General features: G+C 36.6%; 2 protein-coding genes and 1 pseudogene across 4 annotated transcripts in view; 2 read left to right on the top strand and 1 right to left on the bottom strand.

Annotated features, from left to right (window-relative positions):
* Positions 1-855: 855 nt before the first annotated feature.
* Positions 856-2,021, top strand: LOC111376095 (zinc finger protein ZAT5-like). Its single transcript, XM_022999026.1, has one exon. It carries the CDS (start codon positions 942-944, stop codon positions 1,788-1,790), a length of 849 nt encoding a protein of 282 aa, XP_022854794.1. The 5' UTR covers positions 856-941; the 3' UTR covers positions 1,791-2,021.
* A 973-nt stretch (positions 2,022-2,994) lies between these two features.
* Positions 2,995-23,564, bottom strand: LOC111373641 (annotated as a pseudogene).
* Positions 23,565-24,367: 803 nt separating this feature from the next.
* The window catches only part of LOC111366129 (NAC domain-containing protein 53-like), a 13,528-nt gene continuing 12,471 nt past the window's right edge, over positions 24,368-25,424 (top strand). For 2 of the 3 annotated variants that reach the window (XM_022986819.1, XM_022986810.1), the window contains exon 1: positions 24,368-24,722. In XM_022986819.1, coding sequence (XP_022842587.1) covers positions 24,542-24,722 — 181 coding nt within the window. In that variant the 5' untranslated portion in view covers positions 24,368-24,541. Of the gene's footprint in view, positions 24,723-24,988; positions 25,129-25,424 lie in introns of those variants that run through there. The other variant, XM_022986827.1, reaches the window with a different exon arrangement.

The following is a 25,424-nucleotide window of genomic DNA, read 5'->3' as shown; positions in this document are numbered from 1 at the left end:
AAAACACGTCATTCGTGTATTAAGATTTGAAGTTTCATCTTAAAAATGTTAAAGAGAGTAACCCAAATATTTTTTTATGTTGGTTAATATATGCTTTGTACTTATTAAATGGCAGATTTGCCGTTTAGCATGTCTGCAAAATGGCGACTCATTTGAACAAGTCAATATTGAAATTAATGTATCTATTTGAGTCTTAATCAGATCGAATTGATTATTAGACTCTATTAAGTTAACATTGTTAAAAGAAGTAATTTAAGAGGGTATTTGGTAAGTATTAAAATTAGATTTTTTAGTAAACTGTGATAGAAAATTTTGAAATATGTGGTTGAAAAATTATGGGACTCATAAAAGATGTGATTAATATTGATTTTTTTTTTACTTTGGCTTAGATTAAAATCAGATCATAATCCAAACCAAACAGACTGTAAAACTGAAATATTTATACTTACATTGTGTATTTGAGCTTGGATTGATCAATAGATTTTCCGGAGTTATTTGGGAGGTTTATTTATGTTGTAAATATATTTAACCTTTCGCCTGAATTAAACAAATGTTATTAAAGTGAGTTGGCTAAGTAGGGGGAACAGAGTGAGAAACGGTCTTTAAATAAACAACCTGACCTGTCTTTACAATTCTTTAACCCCACCTACGCTACCCTCCTTCAATTCTGCACACGCATTTCAGTTACAACTTATGAGTTACAATACAATGTTGCTACATTTTGTGTGTGTTTCATGAGGCTAAAAAATTGGCTTATTTTTACAAAAAATTATAAGAATAATTATTTATATACTGGAAGAAGCCTATTGACTTCCAAACCTCTATCATTCACTAGCTATATCTACAATAATCACCCCACACTCCTCATAAGCTTCCTTCAATCTCCACCTCTCTCTCTCAACAAATTTCGTGTTTCACGGTGGTTGCGGCGGTAGCGCGACATGGAGGGTCAGAACGAATTCGATATGGCGCCTAGAGAACTCTCCCACCTTGTAAAGGGCAAGAGAACAAAAAGACAGAGGCCTCAATCTCCAATTTCAATCCCCATCACTACACATGATCCATCAAGCAAAGATCATGGTAACCACCATAATTCGAGCTCTTCGGCCGAGAGCACCACCACGGAAGAGGAGGACACCGCCAAATGCCTAATTCTCTTGGCTCAAGGTCATCATTTTTCATCTAACAAAGATGATGATGATCAAGATTTCAAATTCAATAGCAAAAAGTACATAGAAGCAGGCACATGTGTCTTTCAATGCAAGACGTGTAACCGAACGTTTTCTTCATTTCAAGCACTTGGAGGCCATAGGGCAAGCCACAATAAGCCCAGAAACACAACCTTCGTTTTGTCTGATGAAGATCAAAATCTTGATAATGTATCTTTCAGACAAAAAAATAGTCTGTCTTCTTCTCTATCTCTTCAATTGACCCATCCCACAAATAAGTCTTCCTCTTCAAGGAAGGTTCACGAGTGCTCCTATTGCGGGGCGGAGTTCATGTCTGGACAGGCCTTGGGAGGCCACATGAGACGACACCGAGGAGGGCCAGTTGCAACAAATACAACGTTGTCATTGAGTTCACCTACTCCAGCTTTATTCGACAATCAAGATTCTGATAAATTATCAAAGAAGCCAAGAAATGGTTTGTCTTTGGATCTCAACCTTCCAGCCCCAGAAGATGATCCTAGTCGTACATTTGCATTTAACTCAAAGAAGCAGCAACAACAACAAAAAGAAGGAGGCCTTGCTTTGTACACTCTTCCAACATTCGTTGACTGTCATTATTGAAAAAGGTTTGAAATTTTTTTTATACATTCATTGATATATACAAATGAAAGTTAGCATTTTTATTCAAAAGAAAAATGAAAAGAAAGAAAGAAAGAAAGTTAGCACTTTGCTCGTTGCGGGAGTTACCCAGACGCCATACGACTCGAGCTGAAATATCACCATTGTTTTAGCTTTCATTTTGAGAAATTCATTGATTCTTTTGATCAAGTATTTTTTTCACAATTTAATGGAAACTTGCAATTCTCTGAATTTTGTTCTGCAATTTGTCTTTTAAATATATTCATATTCATTATTTTTATTATTATTATTTTTGGAGTGGGATGGGGGAGAGGTTGGAATAGAGTTGTCACCAACATTCACCACCAAAAGTCTTGTGGTTTCATTATCTGAGTTACAAGAAACACACTCTCTCTCTCTCTCTCTCTCTCTCACAAGCGCGCGCACACACACAAACGAATTTAAAATAGAATGCCAGGAAGTAACTGCAGTTGGCATATGAATTAACATCCCCTCCGCGTTCATCCAATAATTTTTTGCTGAATTCAATATTTGTAAATTTATAGTATTTGGCTGAATTTTGTTCTTTCCTTGACATGGTCCACTCCCTCTTCTTAACTTTATTTTATTCCACTATTTGATCTGGTTTTCTCCCCTCTTGCAAGTCTCCTCTAGCATGTGCAAACGTTATTCTTATCAATTATATGATTATATGAATTTCATTAGTAACGAGGATTTCTAACTCGGGTTTAAGTAAGATTTGTTTTCCAATGCTAGGTTCCATAGAAAGGAAAATAGGAAAAAAAAAATCTTTAACATTATTTTAAAGTCTGATTGCTTGTTAACATTGTGTAATTTGTGAAATTATCAAAGATTTTGAAATGACCTTGTGCCTGCAGCTGTTAGGCGATGACATCCATTATATTCTAAGGGAAATCAAGATTTTTGCACCCAACACTGATCCTTACATTATGGTATTTTGTCATTAGTTATGACTTATGAGCTGTGTTTGTGCTGCCATTGTCCTTATGTGCATGTGTTTAGCAGTGGTTGAACAATAAAAAGACACTGAGATACCATTGGATGCAAATAGTTGATTGCACCTAACGTTCGAGTCACGTTAATTGCTTGGTCGACAATATCTTAGTCTCAAGAACATAATTTAAGTTGATGAAAAAAGAATAAGAATATGTTATAGTTTGATAAGCTACGAATCTTCTCGAAACCAAAGGGCGTTATCGGAAACATGATCAAGTTTGGTAAATCTTGGAATTATCTACTCAAAACAATAATCACTGTGAATTATATATGAGAAATTAAATCAAGATTGTAATCATTTCTATGATAACATTGAGACTTGTTAGAGAAAGATAAGGAATTTTACAAAAATGGAATCATCCCTGTTTGAATTAGAGGGCAAAATTATCTCTTCATTAAATACAACGGGTTAATCATTAATAGCGATGAAATCGTCAATAAATAAAGGGTTGAGAGTAAAAATGTCTAGAAACGGTTAGGCACAAAGATACTACAAGAGTTAAAGATTAGGATGAACCATGCAATTTGCGCTCCTTAATTTTGAAGCAAAAGTTTTTAGAGATTGAAGGAAGCAAAAGTTTTTAGAGATTGAAGAACATAGGGAATCAACGTAAAGTAAATCTTTCCACTTAGTTTAGGTGGTACAAACTTAAAAGTTGAGTAGTTAAATGTTGAAAAATTTAGATTGAGCACTCATATGTCCAAATATATATAATTGATCTTCAATGCAATTTTGTAAATAACAATAAGGTTTGATGGTCGTTTAATGTTTTAATAATAACCATTAACTTAATTCACAATCACTGAAAATTAGTAAGGTAAAATGTAACAAGAAATCCTTACTTTTAAAACTACAATTCTTATAAACCTCCAAAGAATCTACTGAAATGAAAAGATTTCTATTGGATACTACACAAAAACATGAGTACAGTCAGCTTAGAAAAGTGTAAGAATCCATATGATCATGCCAATACGGAAAAACAGAAGAATATTGTCAATGTGTAAATGAAAAAGAAATTTGGAGAAACGCTGTTCAATAAGAAATTTAGACAAAACTGAGCAATACTATAAAAGAAGATTAATAACTTTCTTGATCACATTGTTTATTCGCCTATTAATGCATAAGTGAAATTTTTGGTATGATAGATTAGATGGCTTTTAAAGGTTTCTTGATTGTTCAAACTTATTTATTACCAGCTGCCTATCTGAGACTTCTTAACGGTAGCCGATGGTGGAGCTGGTGGAGTTGGACCTGAAAACGGCTTTGGGGTGGGTGGAGGAGGAGGTAGTGCCGTCACCTCCCTGTATGACATTACAGGAACCCATTAATATAAGAGTAAAAAAATAATATCTGATTGGTCCAAAAGGACAAAATTAGATAAAATATGGATAGATGTGTGTTGAGCGAACCCACCTACAAATTAAACAAAAGAATCAATTAATGAAGGATTTGCAAATAATGAAGTAGAGAAAATCAAGAACCAAAAACATAAAATTGAAGAACGATTTTCCCCTTCTAGATTAGGTTAAGAAACTTGATCCACACTATCAAGGTATCTCCAATTTGAAGCTATTATTAATCACAAAGACAGATTCACAAAGAAGGCAGAGGAGGATTTGTTTTTGCACTAAACAAGAAGAGTTTTTCCCCTGTTTTTGGGGTGAGTCAAATGAAGAGGAAAGACTCCAATTTATAAGCTCATAGGGAAGAATGGATTTCCCAAAAATCTTGCAAGATTAGGTTGAATCAAAATTGCAAGATTAAGTTAACTAAAAGATAGAGCTCAACCAAGACGAGATAAATTGGTTGAAAAAGATATCAATTATAATTATCTATCTTTCTTGTGATTTTCAAATTACCTCCAAGTTGGGTATTGAGCACCTAGCTCAATGGACTGATTACCTCTAAATACCCAACATAATTGGGCTACTTCAATTGTGATGTGGATCTGGGCTTATAGCCTATGAAGTTAAACATGCCTCGATTTTTCATCATAGCCTAGGAGATTTGGGCATCACTTACCAAAAAAAAAAAGCCCAACAATGTGAAAGAAACAGACCACAAAACAAGAGATTTTGTGGGGGTGGTCTCTCTTTAGCTGGGTTGGGATCAGGATCATAAACTCTAAGGTAGAGTTCTTGTCCTAAATACCAATGTTTTAGGTTTTGTGACCTTAAATTCCACAATCCAGGGTTGTCTAGGTAGACATAAACTGCACTCCATCCTCCTGGATACGCCTGTTAATTGATGCTAAGAATCATAAACGGAATTTAATCGAGACATGAAAGTACTAAAAAAGGAATTCAGCTATGAATAGATATTTATAGAAGAAACATTTTAGAGTAATTCACCTGAACAAAAAAGCGCACAACTGGATCATAAACGTTGTATGTAGAATGCAATGCCGGTGTCCACTGTCCTATTCCATACCTACAAAAAAAATTAAAAATAAATAAAAGTAAACCTTAACGACGTGTTTATCATGTATTGAACTAAAATAAAGAAGTGATCCGCTTTTGGACCGGATCTTTATTTATCTGGTCGGACCAAATTGATTTTCATATATAAGGGTTAAAAGTGGCCTTAAGTTATGTAGTGTGTTGCTAATACTTTACCCAGCAACAAAGAATCCAAATCCGTCCTAATGCCAAGAGTCCATTGAATCCAAATCATTCTTGAATATAATCTCCAACCAGTTCTTGTGGGTCCCCGTTACGACAAATGTTCCACGAACGAGCGCTTTAAGGCTAGAGTAAATAGGAAAGATATCGAGTTGGTAAACATTGGACCCATAGTAATCAGCCAATTTTAATGGAGTAGTTGGAGTATTATATGACACATTGTTGATAGTGAAATGGGAATATCCATCTATTTTAGCAAATGATCCACGAAGAATAGATGTCTCTGATGGCGTCATGTTCCATACATTGAACGTCCCTTGTGGGTTCAGCCTTGCTGCTCCTATCGTCAAGTTCCACCTAGTCAAGTATATCAAATATTGTCAATTGCTCAGTCTATCACGTTGAAGATACACAATGTGCCACAAATATAATTATCTCAACGAATGGAAGATCTAAATCGAGTAAAAAACACGAATGGACACTGAACTTTTAACTCAATTCTATATTAATTTATAAAATGCATTTTGTTACAAGCTGATCATTAAATTAATCTTTGTCACAATCGTATTATTTCATCCATATTAATTAGTTTGACTTGTAGAAAAAGTTAAATATTGAACATAGTCAGAGGTGAAATGATCGAATTGAACCAAAATTTAACTGTAATGATTAATTTGAAGTGAAATAAAGTTTAGCAGAAAAATTTGGTGGCCACCCGTTTATTTTACCTGATGTTAATCATGATTCATTGCCTGATTGATTTAGCTTGATTAATAGAGAAAGAAAGACCAAATGGATCAGGCCCAATTGGTAGCGGCCCATTAGCAGGCTTGTTTGAGTTTTCATAATATAAGATCCCAACAGCAGAAATAGATGTACGATTGATCATATTAACATATGGGGAATTTACACAAATGTCACTAAAATTGAAAATGCAAAAAAAAAATTGGACATTCACCAATTTCTTCCAAGAATGTCAATTTTTCCCTACAAAATGTCCACTTTACCCTTTAACACCTTTTTGGAGCAATAAATGCTTGATTTGAATGCAATTAATGTTATGATGTGATTAATTTATTTTTGCTTTAAATTTAATATTGAAGATATGATATTATATTGTATAATAAGATTTTTTTTTTGACTACTTTAAATGTTCAATACAACATGATCATATTTAAATGACCATTTTCAATCTTTTATTCATTGATGTGTTTAATTTTTGGTATATTTTAGAAAGAAAAATTATACCAATATTATATAGAAAATGTGAAGTATTCTATATATAATTCAACATTTAATGAAGCATTAAGTGATATCTTGTTCATTTCTAAAAAGATACGGTGATATTGTAGTTCAGAATTTATTATGGCCTTTACCGTTTTCAATAAATTCGTCAAACAGTGAAGCACATGGAATTTATCTTTCTCGAAAGTTATGGCAGTAGAACTGTCGAGCAGTATCTTGAAAACTGTCGGGTTAGATATTTTAACTGTCGAGCTCGACATTTACTGACTGTCGGGATTGAAAATGTAATTGTCGATTTCGACACCTGAAAACTGATCATCTTTTATATCTTTGGTAGTACATGGATGTAAGTATTTTCGTGTGTCAATTTGATGTTATGAAATGTCGACATATGAATCTGCAGAATTCTCACTTTTGCAATCCTAACATTTCAGGTATGAGTCATGATTTCAGATTCATCGTGTCGCATGGAGGAAATTTCGTTCACTCAAATGATGAATGGAAGTGGAGAGGGGACAAAACCACTTCCATTTTAGTGTCGAGAAGTATTACCGTAGCAAAACTTCTGTTACGATTGAAGGAGAAACTTGGTATCGTTGAATCCCGCAATGCAATCGAATTGAAGTTCAAAGTCCCGAACTTGAATCTACCTCCGGCAGAGATACGCGACGATGAGGATCTACAGTGGTACATATCTGTTCATAAGGAAATTGCACTCTGCATCACATATTTGGTATCCGAGCTCCCAATTGTTGGTATGGCAACAGATGCAAACTGTGAAGGGAGTTTGTTCGGCCTAACGGAATGTCCAACGAATGTACAACATGACGAGATGAATCATCAGCACAATGTGTCGCAAACCGAACGACCCGAACCTCCAACTGAGCGTATAGAGGCTGCAGCATCCGCCGAACACTTAGAGAACCCATTACATGGTACAGATCGTGCTATTATTGCTGAAATAGACGAGACAATGTCATCAAATTCCAGACGTTCGTGCATAGATGAGTGGATTACAGCTGCAAATACATCGGTTCTCGCCGAGAAGCAAATATTCTTTACCAAGAAACAGTTGTACTCGAAGCTTCATGTACTTGCTTTGCAAGAGAAGTTCCAATTCCGGGTAAGCAGGTCAAGCTTGAAAATGTTAACAGTTGTCCGTGTGGATGATAATTGCATGTGGATGCTACATGCTTCTACTGTCAAGCAATCTGCAATCTTCATGATCCGTAAGTTCGTTGCAGTTCACACATGTTCCCTTGATTTTCGTCGTAACGCACATCGGCATGCCACTAGTGCTGTAATTGCGGAGTACATTTTGGGAAAATTGGATACTCCATACCGATCATATCCGCCTACTCATATTGCACATGATATGGAACGTGAGTTTGGTGTGAAAATTAGTTATAGCAAAGCACGTAGGGGGACGCTCCATGCCTTAAATATGCTACATGGTACACCAAGGGACAGTTTTCAGAAATTATCTTCGTACTGTCACGTCGTAGGAGAAAGTAACCCGGGGACCGTTACCCACATCGAAGTTGATTGTTGTAATAGGTTTCGTTACTTCTTCGTAGCTTTTGGTGCAAGCATTCGTGGATACATGCAGTACTTGAGACCCGTTATTTGTGTTGACGGCAGTCACTTGAAATGTCCATATAAAGGTACACTCCTAGTGGCAACTGCCCAAGATGGTAACAAATAGATTTATCCATTGGCATGGGGGATCGTGGATGCTGAAACCAATAAATCGTGGAAGTAGTTTTTGTCGAACTTGAAAGACCTTATAGGGGATTCCGAAGAACTCGTGTTTGTTTCAGACAGGAAAAAGAGTATTCAGAAAGCTATTTCTCAGTTGTTTCCGTTGTCTCAGCATGGTTGTTGTATATGGCATATGGAAAAGAACCTAATACAGCGATATAACAACGCAAGCCTATTATTTATATTCAAATGAGTTGCTACAACTTTTCGGGTCGAGGACTTCGAACGACTCATGGGACAGATTCGTAGAGTGAGCGAAAGAGCGCACGGGTACTTAGAGCGAGCGGGATATTCATTTTGGTCCAGAGCACTATTTATTGGACACCGTTACAATATTATAATAAACAACAATGCAGAGTCGTTGAACTCGATGTTGAGAGAAGCCCGGTCGTTACCGATAACCTGCTTGGTTGAACACATTCGGAGTATTATGCAGAAGTGGTTTTACAAACGTCGAGCAAATGCGGAAGAATGCAGTACCTTATTGACACCAAGGATGGAGAACGAGCTACGGACGACTTTCGAAAATGGAACTAGGCTTCAAGCCCATGCCCTGACAAACAACTTGACGCAGGTTGGAATATCCAACGACACGAACATAGTTGACTTGTCCGAAGAAACCTGCACATGTCGTGAGTTCCAACTAAATCGTATGCCATGTGTTCATGCAAGTCGTGCTGCTTGCTTTAGAGGGAAGACATTGTACGAGCTTTGCTCCCGTTATTATTCATCGGACTACTGGAAGGGTGCCTACAGCGAAACTATATATCCTGTTCCGAGGGAAGTGGATTGGGTTGTTCCGAGCTTAATTACATGTACTCCTATTTTCCCACCACTCGTACGTCGTTCTCCAGGTAGACCACCAACCCGCCGTAAGCGTTCTAGGTATGAGTATGCATGGTCTACCAGAAAATGTACCCGCTGTGGTAGAGTTGGTCATAATCGGACCACGTGTTCAAATCCCCGTGTATCACATGCTCCTTAAAGATTTGCAGGTTAATAGATGTTGTATGTTAATTATTCCGTACTACATCGAACATTATGAAGTTACGATTTACAGTTTGTGATCATTAATGTTCTTGCATGTTGCGCATCCTGTTGTGCACATAAAAATTTCACTGTCTGTCCAGCACGTAGTAAACATCCCGCCCAGTTCAAATGTCGGCCCCGATAGATGTGTTACTTATTCTCGACAGTGGACGAAACCTTGCACTGCACCCACGGTCTGCGTCACACATACATGTTGTGACCTCTAAACACGAGAACGAAAAATGTTTGATACTGTACATGTATATTTTTTCCCATTTCGAAACGCAATCTCCTATCCCCCTACAGATTTACTATCATTAGCATCATCTTAAATCGAAATTAAAGGTAGTGCAAACCGCAATCTTGAATCCCAAAGAAATGTACAATCATTTGCGTCATCGTAAATCATGGATTAAAGTTAGTCCATGATACACACCTTTGACAATAGCCGTTTTACATACTGCAAAATACACAACCATTTTTGTACATATTATTGTTACTGTCCGACAGTTGACATGTCATCCCCGACAGATAGTCTCAGTAATTCTCGACAGTTTGACCGAAAAACGCAAAAAACATGACACGAATTGCATCTTAGAGACATGTTCACGTGGACTTTTTGGTATTGTCTTAACTAAGGTCATCCCTACAAAATACCTTACTATACAGTACTTATTCACTACATTCCATGGGTCTCACATTAGTCGTCGTCAACAATTGAACCACGGTCCCCGCTATCCTCACCTGACTCGTCGGAAGAGATGATAATGACCTCATTTGGGGGATCGTACGCCATCCAGTCGTCGTCGTCGTCAGAATCCCCCTCGTATCCGGCATCCAGCTCGAACTCCTCATTGAGGACTCCATTCGGTGATTGCGCACCCTCGTTGGAAACAACTTCTAAGTTGGGAAAACGAACAGGGGAAATGGCTCCCCTCCTAATACTAGGGTTAACTTCCTCCTTATCTGACGAAATATAAATTGGAAAAAGCGGAGATGAACCAAGAACTGGCAGTGGCTCGTTCATGTTCAACGGTTCGTTGCTTCCTGTGGAAGAACTCATTACGTGAACGTATAGTAGTACTGAAGGAATGATAAGTGTCTGTGAGAAGGTGAATGGGTGACAATGGTCTTGAAGGAACTTGTTTGTAAGTGAGAATGAAGTCCCACACTTTTTATAAGCAAATTGAAGGGGAAACAATTATGGTCTCCATCTACCCAACCACCAAATCCATTCTCCTAGTAAATTTGAAATGCAATTGGTGTGATGGTTGAATAAATGAAGTGTACTTTTATCCCCCATTTCCCCATACTTAGTACAATGTTAAACACTCTTTAATCATGTGCACAATTAAGGAAATGTGCATATCTGCAACAAAAAACTGCTCAATCAAATTGTTACTTTTAATTTGCCATGGTTGTAATGGTATAGTTCCTCACACGTACGGGTCATCATCGCAACACACATGGAAGACGAACAACGAAATAATTATTTTTACTCATTTCATTGATTTATGAATTACTTTTTACAGTGGTTGTCATGCTCTTGACAGTTGTAACGACTCATCTTCTCGTTGCATCTCATGTATGTGCCTTAATGCCTTAGTTTGAGAATTTATCATAATAATATCGTCCCCGATTAAAGCTATAGTGAAGAGTAGATACCACTACATAAATTTATGAAATATAACATTCCCTATTTAACGTAAGTAACACGGGTGTAAGAAGCGTAACACAAATTAGAAAATCTTAAAGACTCGAAGTATATTACTACATCTATAATAAGATTGGATCGAATATCAACAATATCAAGAAAACAGTAGTTACAAAGCATTTCGGGAAATTGACATGTTGCATACGCATGTTCCCCTCCTCCAAAAGAAAAAAAGCGCACACAATATGTCCAACAAAAACATATACCGAACAACAAAACGAACCTGATTGATACAATCAACAAAGGTAAAATAGCATACACAATTCATAAACACTACAACTACCGATCAGCCAAACAAAATAAAATATGAGGAATCTGTCCACGTATCACCACGGTGCACAAGAGTAATGAAAATGTAATGTAAAACGAATTCAAACAAAAGTTATTTATCCAACATGTTAACATCTGTCATCACCTTCACCAAATCGCTGACAGGGTATTACCAACTACAACACCACCGTCGTGCTGTCCCCACAGTTCACACTCCTTTTACTTCTTCGTTCGCTTCGCCGCCCTTGTATATGGAGTCCTGGCCGCAGGAGCTGGACGTCGCACCCGTGCCGAGCGCCGACTCGTCGTATGAACTCCGTGTCCTGGTTCGGCTACACTGGCGGGAACAGGGATTTCAGCGAGATCGCCTACGAGAATTCAAAAGTAGGGGGGAGTTAGTGACCATAAATGCCCTTCACGTAGCATACGTAACATACAATAAGTGATGCAGAGAATGAACTTACCATCACCATCCGTAACATCGCAACCCTGTAAGTCGGCATCGTTGCTCGGGGCCGCACGTGAGGGCTCCATGGCTCCTCCATCTGACGTTACAACACATTTGTAACTGCATATGTGTTCGACGTTTGCAGTTGGAAGATAATGGAAGCACACAGGAAGAAAGAAAATGAGAAAAATAATTCCCATGTTACCGTTCAAATTCGGGACGGCAAATATCGGCTCCATCTATCCTCCACCTAATTGGAGACCACAATCACACCATAGGAATATGTTATTGCATTTTCATGAAGTCAGAACGGAAGTAGATGCCATCGAATATAGTAGGGAAAAATCGTAGCACATGACAGCGTACCTATCTGTTCGTCGGTTGCTACGGACAGTGGGTCGTGTACGTTGTCCGGGCGAGCCGCAATGTCTTCTCCATCTGTTGATGAGAACATGAAAACTGTGTGAATACATTAGGTTTCCCAACTTCCACAATATACATAGTCCGTCAAATAACAAGTTTCAATGTGCTCATAAATAACCCACGTACCTTGTACATGTGCAGTTCCTGTATCTGCTCGCAAGTCTCGCTCGTCTGGGGAATGCTCCATTTCTCCTCCATGTATTTCTAACTCGCAATTGTCGTATGGAAAAAAATGTGAGCTACAGGTGCATGTGCTACATGTCGAACATGGGTGAAAATTATAAACCAAACGATTTATGTATTGAACATTCATACCTTGCGGAATACTACCTGAAACGCCACCCTCGGTATCGACGGGCATTGCGGCTGGAACGGGGGTTGGAGCAGGTGGGGCCATGAGGGTAGCAAAGAAAACTCGAAGTTTTTTACATTCGGATGTCACGTGCTGTTCGATTTCAAGCTTGACGGTGCGGAGTCGCATTTCAAAGAGAATTCTTTGGTCAAACAACAGCTCTTCCACCTCCTCTTTGGTGACGCCTGATCCGGATGTGCCAATTGGCCGTGTCTCCATCGTCGGCCCTCGCACTGGGGAAGATACGTGGGTCGCTGGAGGTGTGGAAGACACACCGGTCTGCCCTCTACAAGTATCCGCACCGACGCTGGATCGCTCATTGGCGCCCTCACCACTCTCCTCGGCATTGGCACCTTTCATCTCCAGACGTGTCATCCTCACCACCTCCTCCGCTCGAGACTCCGTCATCGGATTCCTGCCTCACCAACTGGCCGCCACTTCCACTACCTCCGTGTGATGCATTAAACTGCGGCCCCACAACATTCCTGGCAATCTCATCCAGCACAGGCACCGGAGGATCATCGTACGGCACGAGAGTGGAGAAATACTGCTGTTCCGCCTCAGCGTCGGTGGGACGAAGAGTGGCATACACATGCAACTGCAATGTACGGTTATACATTAGAAACGAAAAGATTCAGGAATGACACAAAACGTGAATAACAAAAGTAACACGTGGTATCCATACCCACACGTTCTTGAAGAATACATCGTACGTACGATGCTGTGGTTGTTTTCGTGCGGACCACCTAAGCAATTGTGGCATTTGTTCCCCAACTCTTTAACCAAAACGTTCCTCAATCTCGGGAACTGCCTCGTACGCCCAAACCTGTTCCATCAAGACAAACATAAATAAAATAACTGAGATGGTACGCACGATGCTACATGACGGCAAACAAATAAAGCATGATATGCTAGTATTTAAAACATTGTGTACCTGCATGGCAATGGGAAATCCATGAATAGTGTACGTAACCTCCTTCTCTTGCCTCCTCTTCGCCTTCAGAAATTTCTTTGCCCAGAAACTCCGGAATCCGTGCAGCAAACGCCGATAGCCGACTCTACCCCAAGGGTAGGCAAAAAAGATATATCTAGGTCGTCAACAATAGATAGTGTACGCAAATCAATTCCGACGTTATTATCAGGGGCATTGAAAACCCTTAGACTATTAGCACGAGCCCTAGCTTGTAGCGGTCGGCTCGGGCCATCGAAGGTCGGGCAATAGTAGTTTGGAGTTGTGCCAACGATATCTTTTCCATGGATTTGAAGTACCTCTCCTTCAGTCTTCTCCTCTTCAGCACTCGATCGAACTCATCACCCTACGAGAATACACCGCATCTTAACCCCGTCACAAGGGTGTATTCCTTAGACCGAATCTCATCATGTTGCCTTGCACATTGAACCAGAGCTCGTTAACCTTGTCAGTGCGAATGGTTCTGAACACGAGCTGCTGGATGAGCTGGGCAGAGAATTGAATCTCTGCAACCTCGGCCAGATACCCGAATGGGGAGTTTCGAAACTTGTCGCGCTGTCGGTCATCGAAAACGTCCATCACTGTCTTCACATACTTCAAGTTGCTCCTCTGTGAAATGTGGGCCCGCAACCTTGCCTCCTCTGGAATACAATAATCAAACTCCATCAGTCCTGTGTCCTGCAAGATGCATTCATAAAACTCACTCGGGTTACTGGATAAACTTAAAGATATTGTATCATAAGTAGTAGTTTAATGAAACACACTAAAGCATGGACACACTCAACTGTCGAGAAAAACTGACTACAACCATCGGTACCGACAGATGATCTGTCGAGATCTGTCTATACCGATAGTTGATGTCCAAACATGCAAGAAGGCTGGCCTAACTGTCGAGAAAACCTGAGCTCTACTGTCGGGAACGACAGTTCAGTGGGAGGCATTGAACTTGTTATTGCTGAGATAAAAATTACGTAACTTAATCACTATTATCACATAATATTAAAGCAAATATTTGAATGGATTGGGGCCCCAATAATGCATGTAAACAAATGATTGACAGTTCAGTGGGAGGCATTGAACTTGTTATTGCTGAGATAAAAATGACGTAACTTAATCACTATTACCACATAATATTAAAGCAAGTATTCGAATGGATTGGGGCCCCAATAATGCATGTAAACAAATGATTAAAAATGATCGGTGTATTATACAAGCTTTAGCATTCGGTGATTGGAATATAAATAATGGAAACGTGATATTGATAAGCAGAATAGTTAACAAACATTAGACCTCATTATCATGTGCCTAATGCCCAGCAACACACCTAAAACTCTACTGTTATATAACGGTATCCTATGGCATTATATTACAGTATATTAAAAAAATTCATCTTGTCTAAGTCTAAGGAAATATAAAATTGGAATAAACTGTGAACAGAGATCTTTGAGAACCATGTTCACAATCACAGCTTACCAGAAAGAAGAGGGGAAAAAGAAAAAGATAGCAGAAGTAGGTCAGACAAATGATGAGAAAGATAAACTAAATAAGTATTTCCAACTCTACTGCTCTTCACAATTCAATATAAAAGACTACAAATGCCTCTTACCCTAAAATTTATTAACTGGATGGGGCGTGGGAAGCATGTTAAAAGTCTCGGTTACATGGTAGTTTTTGTCACAATGCTTCTTCGATTTTCAGATTATGAAATTCCAACCTGCATATGGCAGCAAGATGCAATTCAAATCAACCTGCAATCCCCAATGCTGGTAATCATACGTCTGAAATAATCCTGAACAAAGTTTTTTAATCCACAGCTTCCATTTTCATTTTGCATGGTGTGACAATTATACTCCGCCAAAATCAACACATTGATATGTCTATATGAAGTACACACATCGTCGTACGCTCAATAAGAATCATACTGACTATAACTAGATCGTTAGATTAGGATTTTAAAGCAATTACATGGAGTAGACCACAATCTAAAGAAAAAAGAAACTGAAACGGAGGTCAATACTTTGATTGCATGTTGAATTTTTCCACCAGAAGGTGATATGATAAAACGAATGTGTCAACCGGAAGAAGAATCAACATTAGATGGTAATATTACAGACAACGACACATCTCAATGAAAATCCATGTATCTGACATAGTTTCTAATAGAAACAACTCCACCCTACTGAGACGAAATTGTAACTCCACATGACAATATATTTATTTTCTCCACTTATCTACATCTCCCATTCATGTGATATTGCGCCCCCAAGGGATCTACTTTGGTCACCACAATCGAGACAAACATTCAAATGAGCCTTGCTATCATATGGTATCCAAAATGGAGGAATATTATGTAGGACTACTTCGGGATCTATCAACTATAATTTTAAATTTTTACTTCTAATATGGTAGCATAAAATGAGGAACTTCACGGTTCATTAATTTTATGGCTGAGATGACTTGGAAAAGGTGGGTTTTCAGATACACAACTGAAGGTTTGGAGCTTCAGGAGGAAATGGCTAAAAAAAAAAGGTTCAACAGGCTGTTCTAGGTGTTGTGTTAAACAATACCCTAGAAGATAACCATTCAGTTAGTGAGGTTTCACGGTGTCAAAGGGATTAGGAAAAATCCGGGCATCTCAAAAACAGTTGGGTTGAAAACACATGACGCGATCCACATGGAATCAAAAGCTCAGAAATGTTTAAGTACACTAAACAACTAAATTGAAGAATGGCACGAGTAATTCTTAGAGTTCGATCCTTACCATCCAACTAGGATGGACTTCGAGCCATATACAAGTGGAGGAAAACACAAAAATAAGGATTACCAAGCACAAGCTTCTCTGACATTCCAAAAACTTCACCAATTCACACACTTTTTAGGACAACAGTAATATCATGAACTGTGAAATATCTAGAAAGTACACTAATGCTGAGCTTAAGAAGACAGTGACAGCTATATCATGATAAACACTACGAACGGTACAAAATTTGCTAGGAAAACTGCAAGAAATTGTACAGAGAAAATACTTGTATGCATAACATTACAAGTCAAAAGGCATCTTGCAAGATGAGGCCGCCAGCAATTGAATTCAGATTCAATGATAATTTTCAGTAATGAAAAAAAAATTACTTCTTCAAAGGAAATAAAATGTGCATTTCAAAAAGCAATCTGCACCTTCTAATTGTTCAACAATTGCATAATGAAAGAAATGTGGCTGCATCCTACTATTGGCCAACAAAGAGGAACAAAACTTGAAATTACAATGGGAAGTCAGAAGATGGGTGGATTTACCTTTGCCTTTGTTTGGTTTCTCTGGCAGTCGCAAGGGAGAAGACAGCCTCGATGTTGTGCTCAGCTTCGGGCGATTCGAGTGACAATGGGAGTGATTTCGACTCAGCTTCGGGCGATTCGACGGCCACTGGGAGTGATTTCGACGTTGATGATCGTCGTCCAAGGCTGTGATTGCGGTCGGCGACTGCAGAGAGAGGACAGAGAGAGGGTCGGCGATTGCAGAGAGCTTCGACGTTGTTTTGGGTGAGAGGCGACGTTTGGCTCTCTTCCTTCATCTCGCTTTTTTTTCTTTGTTTTTCTTCTCCAAACACTGCCTAGTGAAATCTACAATTAATGCAAAACCTGTAAGGTATTACATTTATGCAGAGGGGTAAATTAGTCCAAAACTTTCATAATTTTCCATATTTGTAATGTCAGAAAAAGGATGACATTTGTGTAAGTAAAAATCAAGATTTTGACATGTGGTGTAATTTCCACTTAACATATTTAGAACTGGCCACTTTATAATAATCAGTTGGGTTCTGATCTGCCGTGACAAGCACAGAGTAGGACTGACCCACATGAATATCAAGAGAATCTACTGTGATCTGATTGGTGTATTATCCCTCCGCTTCAACTATCACCATTTTATGATTTTGAATCCTGAAATTCACACTCCAAGCATTGCCAATGTTTGAAACCCTAAAAAGGTATGTTTTCCCTGCAAATGCACAGAATCAAATCTACGATAAGTAAAAACGTATTGCAATCATTCGCTAAGCCTAGATACATATACCAACTTCTTACTTTGTGATACGGTGAAGTTTTCATGGACTTTTGCAAGTGGGTACAAGAATGAGCCTTTCCCATTCATCAGCATCAGACGAGGTTGGATGTGGTATGTAGCTTTCCTAACATCCTATCATTTTGGCCCAGAGGGTCAATAAGCGAAAAAAAAATTGGATAATTAATATGTGAACTTGCTTCTACTTTTTAGTGGTGTCAAACGAGTCAGGCCTAACTTTCTGACAAGTCTATCGGTCTGTTAAGATGCCTCAGCTACATATATCACTGCACAAATCCACTTTTCCATATTTTTGTACTAACTCAAGTTGAAAAATCACAATCCGACTTTGTTGAAAGTTGTAGCATTAGCAAATGTGCGCATTTTTGTTATGTAATTTTAATCATCTATATTAGTGAGAAGTTTAAGCATGAATTACCTTATATTTATAACTTTGTTGATACCAGTCACCAATGAGATCATCAAACTCTGCTTCGAGCTTGGGAAATGGCACTTTAATAACAATCCGATTGTTGATTCGTAGTGGACCGAATCCACCACTGGCCCGTTGGAAATTTTTTGAAGGGAAGTAGTAGAAGGTACCAATTTGGTCCTTCACTTGGAAAACATAAGTCCAATTCTTACCCGGCTGGATCGGGCAATTTGTACCCGAAACTCCATCTTGCCACGAGTCTAGTCTTTGTTGGACTCCGTTCCGGCACCAATATTCGTCAAAGACATATTTGGTAGATAGAGGCAGTCCTGGACTTCAGCCTACGACAGTTTGAGCCCAGTTAATCTTTCCGTATTATGTAATAACTCTGAGCAAAAAAATAAATAAATAATAAATGAAAAATTTCATATTTAAGAGTTTAAGTATCACACATTTCAAAATCAAGAAAACAAGTTTCAAATTTCAAAAATCAGATTTTTATTAAAATTTATTTATGATTTAATTAATTAATTAACTACTTTATTAATTAAATTTATTTAAGTCACAAATCTATACAATTTGGTCACAAATTAATTATTCAGTTAGTCAGAAATAAAAAATTTCATGTTATAAATTATTTTGCAATTAGAATTTAAAAATTTTATAGGTCATAATTTGTTCATCAGTCATAAATCAAAAAATTTATGGGTCATGATTTATTTATTGATCACAAATTACAAATATTATCAATCTTAAACTTATTACACAGTAAAAAATTATTAAATTATCGGCCACATTAAAAATTTCTTAGGTCACACTTTATTTCTTGATCACAATTTATATTTTTTATTGGTCACAGATTGTTTACTAGTCATGGATTAACCAATTTAATGGTCACGATCAACCAAATAATTTGTGACCACTATATCACTACTGCTGATTTGTGACTGATGAACAAAGTGAGAAGCTCTACGAGGCAAGCTAGAAGCTCAAGCGCACGAGCTCAGAGCGAGTAATGAAAAGCGGTCAAACTCGCTCAACAAACCTAAGCTGTTAAGCGTTGAAACTCGTAGCAGAGCTAACGAGTCAACATAGAATCAAACTTTCTCACATTCACTCGTCGAAGTTGAATACGAGAAAATTTGGATCACATCAAACTGTCATGAATCGATCGACAAGGAATAATAAATCCACAGTGGAGAGTCGTCGGAAAGAGAAAAACACTACCATCGTAGAGAAAATCACTACCATCGTTACAGAGGATGAATCCTCCACTGTTTCTGGATAGGCGCGATAAACGGCTCAACATCATAGCCAAAATGACCACAACTGAGTCCGGTCTCCATTCTTGACTCATTCAAGTCACCAACACCTTCGCCGATCACAATGAAATGTCGCATTGATTTCAAAGGTAATCATTTCTCTCCTAAGAGGTTAAAATTGATTAATCAAGTTATTTAGTATTCCACAATTAATAATTAAATTGTATTATATTCTAGTTTGACAAATTGACAGCCTATGAATTTAGAGACAGAAAATGAAAGGAACGAAGACGGAGGTAAGATATAGAGAAAGAAAATGAAAGGGATGAATGAAGATGAATTTAATGTTTGGTAGGATGAATATGGATATTTAATTTTGTAATATAATTATTAATATTTAAAATATACAAATTAATTAATAAAATATTTGATTTTTGAAATAGTAAACTTCACCTATGATTTATGAAATGGGATCTTTAAATCTATTAATTTGTGTAATTTCCACAATAATAAATAAATAACGAAATCCTCTCTTGACTTCGTCCTTGATTGAAATGTCAATAACTTTAACAAGTCATGAGCAACGGCTCATCCATGTCATTGTGAACATTGATATGAATATTATTGTTGGTCGTTGCATGAATAAGAGGTCTACGAAACATATTATTGATGATAATAACCTCGTAAAACAAACACATTTCTCATTATTAATTAATAAATTCGAAAAGAAATATAAAATAAAAACAAAAACTACAAAATTATGTGTACCAGTTGATCTTGTAATATGGTTGAGTTAATCGCAACATGCCACTCTTGGAAAATATGTGCTCCGTTCACCACTGTAATAAGTAACTTACTTAAACTCATGCAAAGAATTAGCCACCGTTTGCTACAGCGTAAGTCCTCCATTTCTCGCATAGGAGAAGAAGGGTTTCGTATTTTGGATTATTAGCCTTATTTATTTTTTATTTTTTTTTATTGAGAATGGGAGGTGGTGCGATTTCTCCCGGTTTTATAACCTTATAGGAATTTGATAGCTCTCGGAATCCTAATGGAAGTGGCAAAAGTTTCAGGGTATAGGTATAGGGAGAGGAAGAATTGTGAAGAAATTAAAGTGCTTAAGATTTTGTAAATAAAGAAAATTTCAGTTTAAGATAAAAAGTAGTACAACTGTAACATGTTTCTTGTAATCTTAAGAACAATGAATTTGTTTTACGTAGTACAACTGTAATATGTTTATCGATAACCATAGTCCGTAGATATTTAGTACAAACAAAATTGTAGACTAATTTTAGGTTAAAATGAATTCTAATTTATATCAAATAGAGTGCACGTACTTCGGCTAATTTTGAAAAATTATTGAACACGCTTTGAATTATAAGAATTTGTTTTGAACAGCTCAAAAATCTTGCAAATCTTAAAATATTATTAATTTTTTCAAAATTTTCTATGAACCTGACACCGATGAAAATCTATATCGATTTGCTTTCATATAAATAATCTATATGGATACAATTGCGTGTTAAAGAATTGAGATAATTTTTTAAGGTGCTTTTAAGCACTCCCAAACAACGTCGATCTTATTTAACAATGATAATTATGAATGAGTGAGTGGATTTATATTATTTAATCTAATCACATTAGTAAAATCGACATTAGAAAATTTATTTCTAGAAGTAAACGTCACAGAATCAAAATTTTAATTGATAGTTTGAGTAATAATGATATATGGAATTCATTGATCTTTTGATTAGACAATGGGCGCCCCCCCCCCCCCCCCCCCCCCCCCCCCCCCCCCTAAATCCATCTCTGGTTGTTGCCAAAATCATGTCTTGTGCATTTGCAATGAAGAAATTTTTTTTCACACTCCACTAATTTAATATACTATTTCACCAATCGAATCACGGGTATTTAACATATTCATACACAACTATTTTTCATAAAGTGGTGACAAAACGTATAACTTTTACAAATCTTTCCATTTTCCAAGTCGATACAACCCTGTTTGGCTACAACGAAAATAAAATAAATAAAAAAAGATACAAAATTAATAAAAATAAAAGAGGGTGGGTCGAAATGCATGTTGGGTCTTTGAAACAGTTCAGATCATTTTGATAATAATAAGTTTAATTTGTTTAACGAAAAGGTCTACGATTTGAGTCTCGAGAGATAGCTATACATACACTGATAATGAATGTAAGGATTTTCGAGAAGAAAGGACCACCGATGGATTAAGGCAGTGGACCGTGAATCCACCACCATGCACGGGTTCAATTATTGTTGTTCACTCATAACTAAAATGATATCATCCTCCTCCTCCTATTATTTTCAATCAATCAAATTTTTTTCGAGATTTATTAAATAGTGAGAATTAGTTCATCTAGTAGCTATTTTGCAAGCCAGAGTTACAATTAGTAAGAATACATTTTTTAAAGAAAATAACAACAAAAATTTGCATTAAAATTATGAGTTTTAATAATTTATTTATTTATTTTAAATGTTTCCATTATGTCTCGTGGATTTCTTCTATCATAAAGTTAATTATAACAACTTATAAGCTGCATCAATTAATTAATTAATATGTTCAATCACCTAAACTAAGTAATCAAAGTATGCGCTGGTGAATTGTAGGACAAAATTTAGGGAATAAGATTTATTATTATTATTATTATTATTATTTATTTATTTATTTATTTTTATTTTTTTCCAGGTTATGCCATAAAAAACATCTCATGGCTACCATCTATGGAGATATTGGCTAATATATAACTGACCGATAAAACACTTGTTTTAAAAAGAAAGTGATGAAGATGTAATGTGGAGGTTCGACATCCATATTTCCAAATTTTTGACTCTGTGTGTGCAATATTCTTACTCAATAGAAAATATCTATTTTGACATTAAATGGTCACATTAGAGACAAATGATATATGAATGCAACGGTAAAATTGTTCAAAAAACAATAACATTTAATGCAATTTGAATAGTCGCTTTTTAATTTTTAAAACCTTAATTAATTTTTTCCTCTGACTTTCTCACAAAATTCGTGATGAGGGTTCCAAAATGTAGGCGTGGAATATTACGATTTATATTTTTTCCTTAAATGTGTCTCACCTCTCATAATAGGGACAAACCTAGAGGGGACAAAAAAAAAATAAAATTGTATAGGACTAATACATAGAATAAAAAAGTAGAAATTACATAAAAGCCTGTTTTTAAAGATTTCATTTCATAAATCATATTCTAAGTTTACTATTTCACAAATCAGATATTAATTTAATTATTATAAATCAATATTTTTAATATTAATCGTAATATTATAAATTAATTTATATACACACCTACCCTATCTACCTACTCTGTTCAAACCATAAAATCATATTTTCTCTCATCTCCTCTCCATTCTCTCAATCAGCTGACTCTCAACCCTCTGATCATCGTTGTCGTCGGATGTCGCTCTAGCAACTTCGTCTGGTGTGAGCGCTATCGTCGCGACGACCAGTCACAGGGCAGAGATGTGAAACAGCATCGGCGAACCACAATCGTATTATTTTATCCATATTAGTTATTTCACAATAGCAAAAATCGATATCAAAGCACATGTGAACAGGAGTAAAAAAGCGCGACTCATAGGCAATCTACGAGGGACACATTTGCTAATGATTAAAACATGAACAGATAAAATATGTCAACCAATCAATAAATGCCATATGTCTCCAACTAGAAAGACCAATTTAATCAAGACCTGATAAAATACTATAAATAGGCATAGTTAGGATGAAGAAATATATGCAAAATTTAGCAGCTTCCTCCTAAATAATCATCTCTTCTTTTACTTCCGTTTGAACATGTCGAATCAAAAAATTTCAGAGGAAAGAGTTCTGACAAGATGTGGAAAATTTATTTATTTGTACATTTCGATCATCGGCATATTTAAAAACCATAAGGGAGCAACATGCAATTACTTTCAAACAAAGCAAACGGAACCTTCTAAAGGCATTGGTCAAGTCATGCCAATGCTGACTCCAGATGCTTCCCTGTTGACGAAAGCGTTTGCGCCACCACATAGATGGGTGATAATACCGCTCATGTGCACAGCATGTTGCCCCGTACTCAGCCCGAATCCAAGTTTTGAGCCCAATAGGTCGGTGCACATATTTTTTTTTTTCAAATGTTTCATTATATATATTACCTCCTTGTTTGAGCTCCATGTTTGGTCCCCATTATTTCATATTATAATGAGATGAATAGTAATTTTATGAAAAATGTGTGGTTAAAAAAAATTGAATTTACATGTAATATTATTTAATTGGAGAATTTGTGGTTGATAAGAAAAGAAAAAAATAAATTATAATTTAATGGGGCCAAATAGCTCTACAAATTTTAAAATAGTAAATTGATGGAGAATATATGGATAAAAAATAAAGAAAAATTTTGAGCTTGCATGTAATATTATTTAATTAAAAATGTAAAAAAAGGAACAAAATGAAATTTGAATATAATGGAAATCAAACAAGGGCTATGCAAAAAATTTATAAGTACTTAAATTACTTTTTATTCACACATTTTGAGGGATTTACAAGTGATAACCATTTATTCTCACTCATTTTTATTTATTTTTAATATATATAATTTATACACAATTAATCTACTGCCACAAAATGAACTTTTTGACGGAGTTAAGGAAGAAAAAATAATCTTCAAAATAAATTTCTAATGGATTATAGCCCGAATTTACTCATAATTTACAACCTGATCTTACAGATGCGACGAGAATTATGCCCCTATTTAGTGGGGATTAAAAATTAGATTTTTAATAAATTTTGAAAAAAGTTTGATAAAATATATAATTAAAAAATTGTGATCATATGAGATATATAATTAAAATTATTTATTAATTTTCACTTAAATTAAAATTTCTAAGGGGGCAGCCCGTCACCGAACCAGTCTGAATTGTACAACTAACAACAATACAAGCGATGGAATTAATTTCCACATTACTTCCATGGAGACCATTCACCTCGTCGCCCCCCACGCCCCACCCCCAACACAACCCAATAGCATCTGAGTTCTTGAAATTCAAAATTCTCCCTGAAAATTCATTAATCTCTGATTAATTTTTTCCTAATTTGAATGGATTCTAAGGACAAGAAATCATCATCTGTATCTTTTCTGGGTCCGGGCTTCAGGTTCCATCCCACTGACGAGGAATTGGTGCGATACTATTTGAGGCGAAAAGTCTGCGGAAAATCTTTCCGATTCGATGCTATTTCTGAGATCGATATTTACAAAGTCGAGCCATGGGATCTCCCTAGTATGCACTTCTCAAACCCTTTCTTTATATTTATAATATTTCGTGAATGCAGATATTTAGAACTCTGTTTGGTGTTCATTTTACTTTTTGCGATGGGTGACGCTGCACATACATTACTGCATCCATAATCCATCCCTCACGCTAGGGACCCACTTTGAATAAAAGATAATTTATCCGAAATGGTCCCACCATGTGGGGGTGGGGATCAGTGCATCATGAACAAGTAGTTTATTCTTCTTTTATTTATATTTTTTGGGTGCTAGAGTGTTGAGATGTGCAGATTAGGAGTAGTCCAGTTACTTATAAGTTGAATTGCTGTTTTGATATGGAAGGGACACCAATTTTCGGATCTGACTACTCGGGCCTACCTTTAGGCGGATCGAATTGCTTGACTGAGCATTGAAAGGTCAACCGTAGGAGTGGCAGCACAAGTTTACATATTATTGTTTCAATAATTTGATACTTAAATCTTACCGTCCATAGGGAGATTGTTGTTCAATAATTATTATTCTGTATATGTTAATTAGTACGGTTTATGTTGTTCAATAATTACTCTTATGTCTATATTAACTAGTAAGTTTTATGTATAAGCAACTTCCTTTAATGTAGAGATTGATATGGTGGTGCCTTTGTAGTAAATTTACCACTTAGTTCAGTAATCGTAACAGTTTCAATTTTTCACACTTTACACTGTGGGTGGGG

The sequence above is a fragment of the Olea europaea genome, chromosome 2 (assembly GCF_002742605.1).
Source record: "Olea europaea var. sylvestris chromosome 2, O_europaea_v1, whole genome shotgun sequence".
NCBI classification, from domain to species: domain Eukaryota; kingdom Viridiplantae; phylum Streptophyta; class Magnoliopsida; order Lamiales; family Oleaceae; genus Olea; species Olea europaea.
The sequence above is the reverse complement of the archived record's forward strand: the minus strand, read 5'-3'. Positions and strand labels throughout refer to the sequence as shown.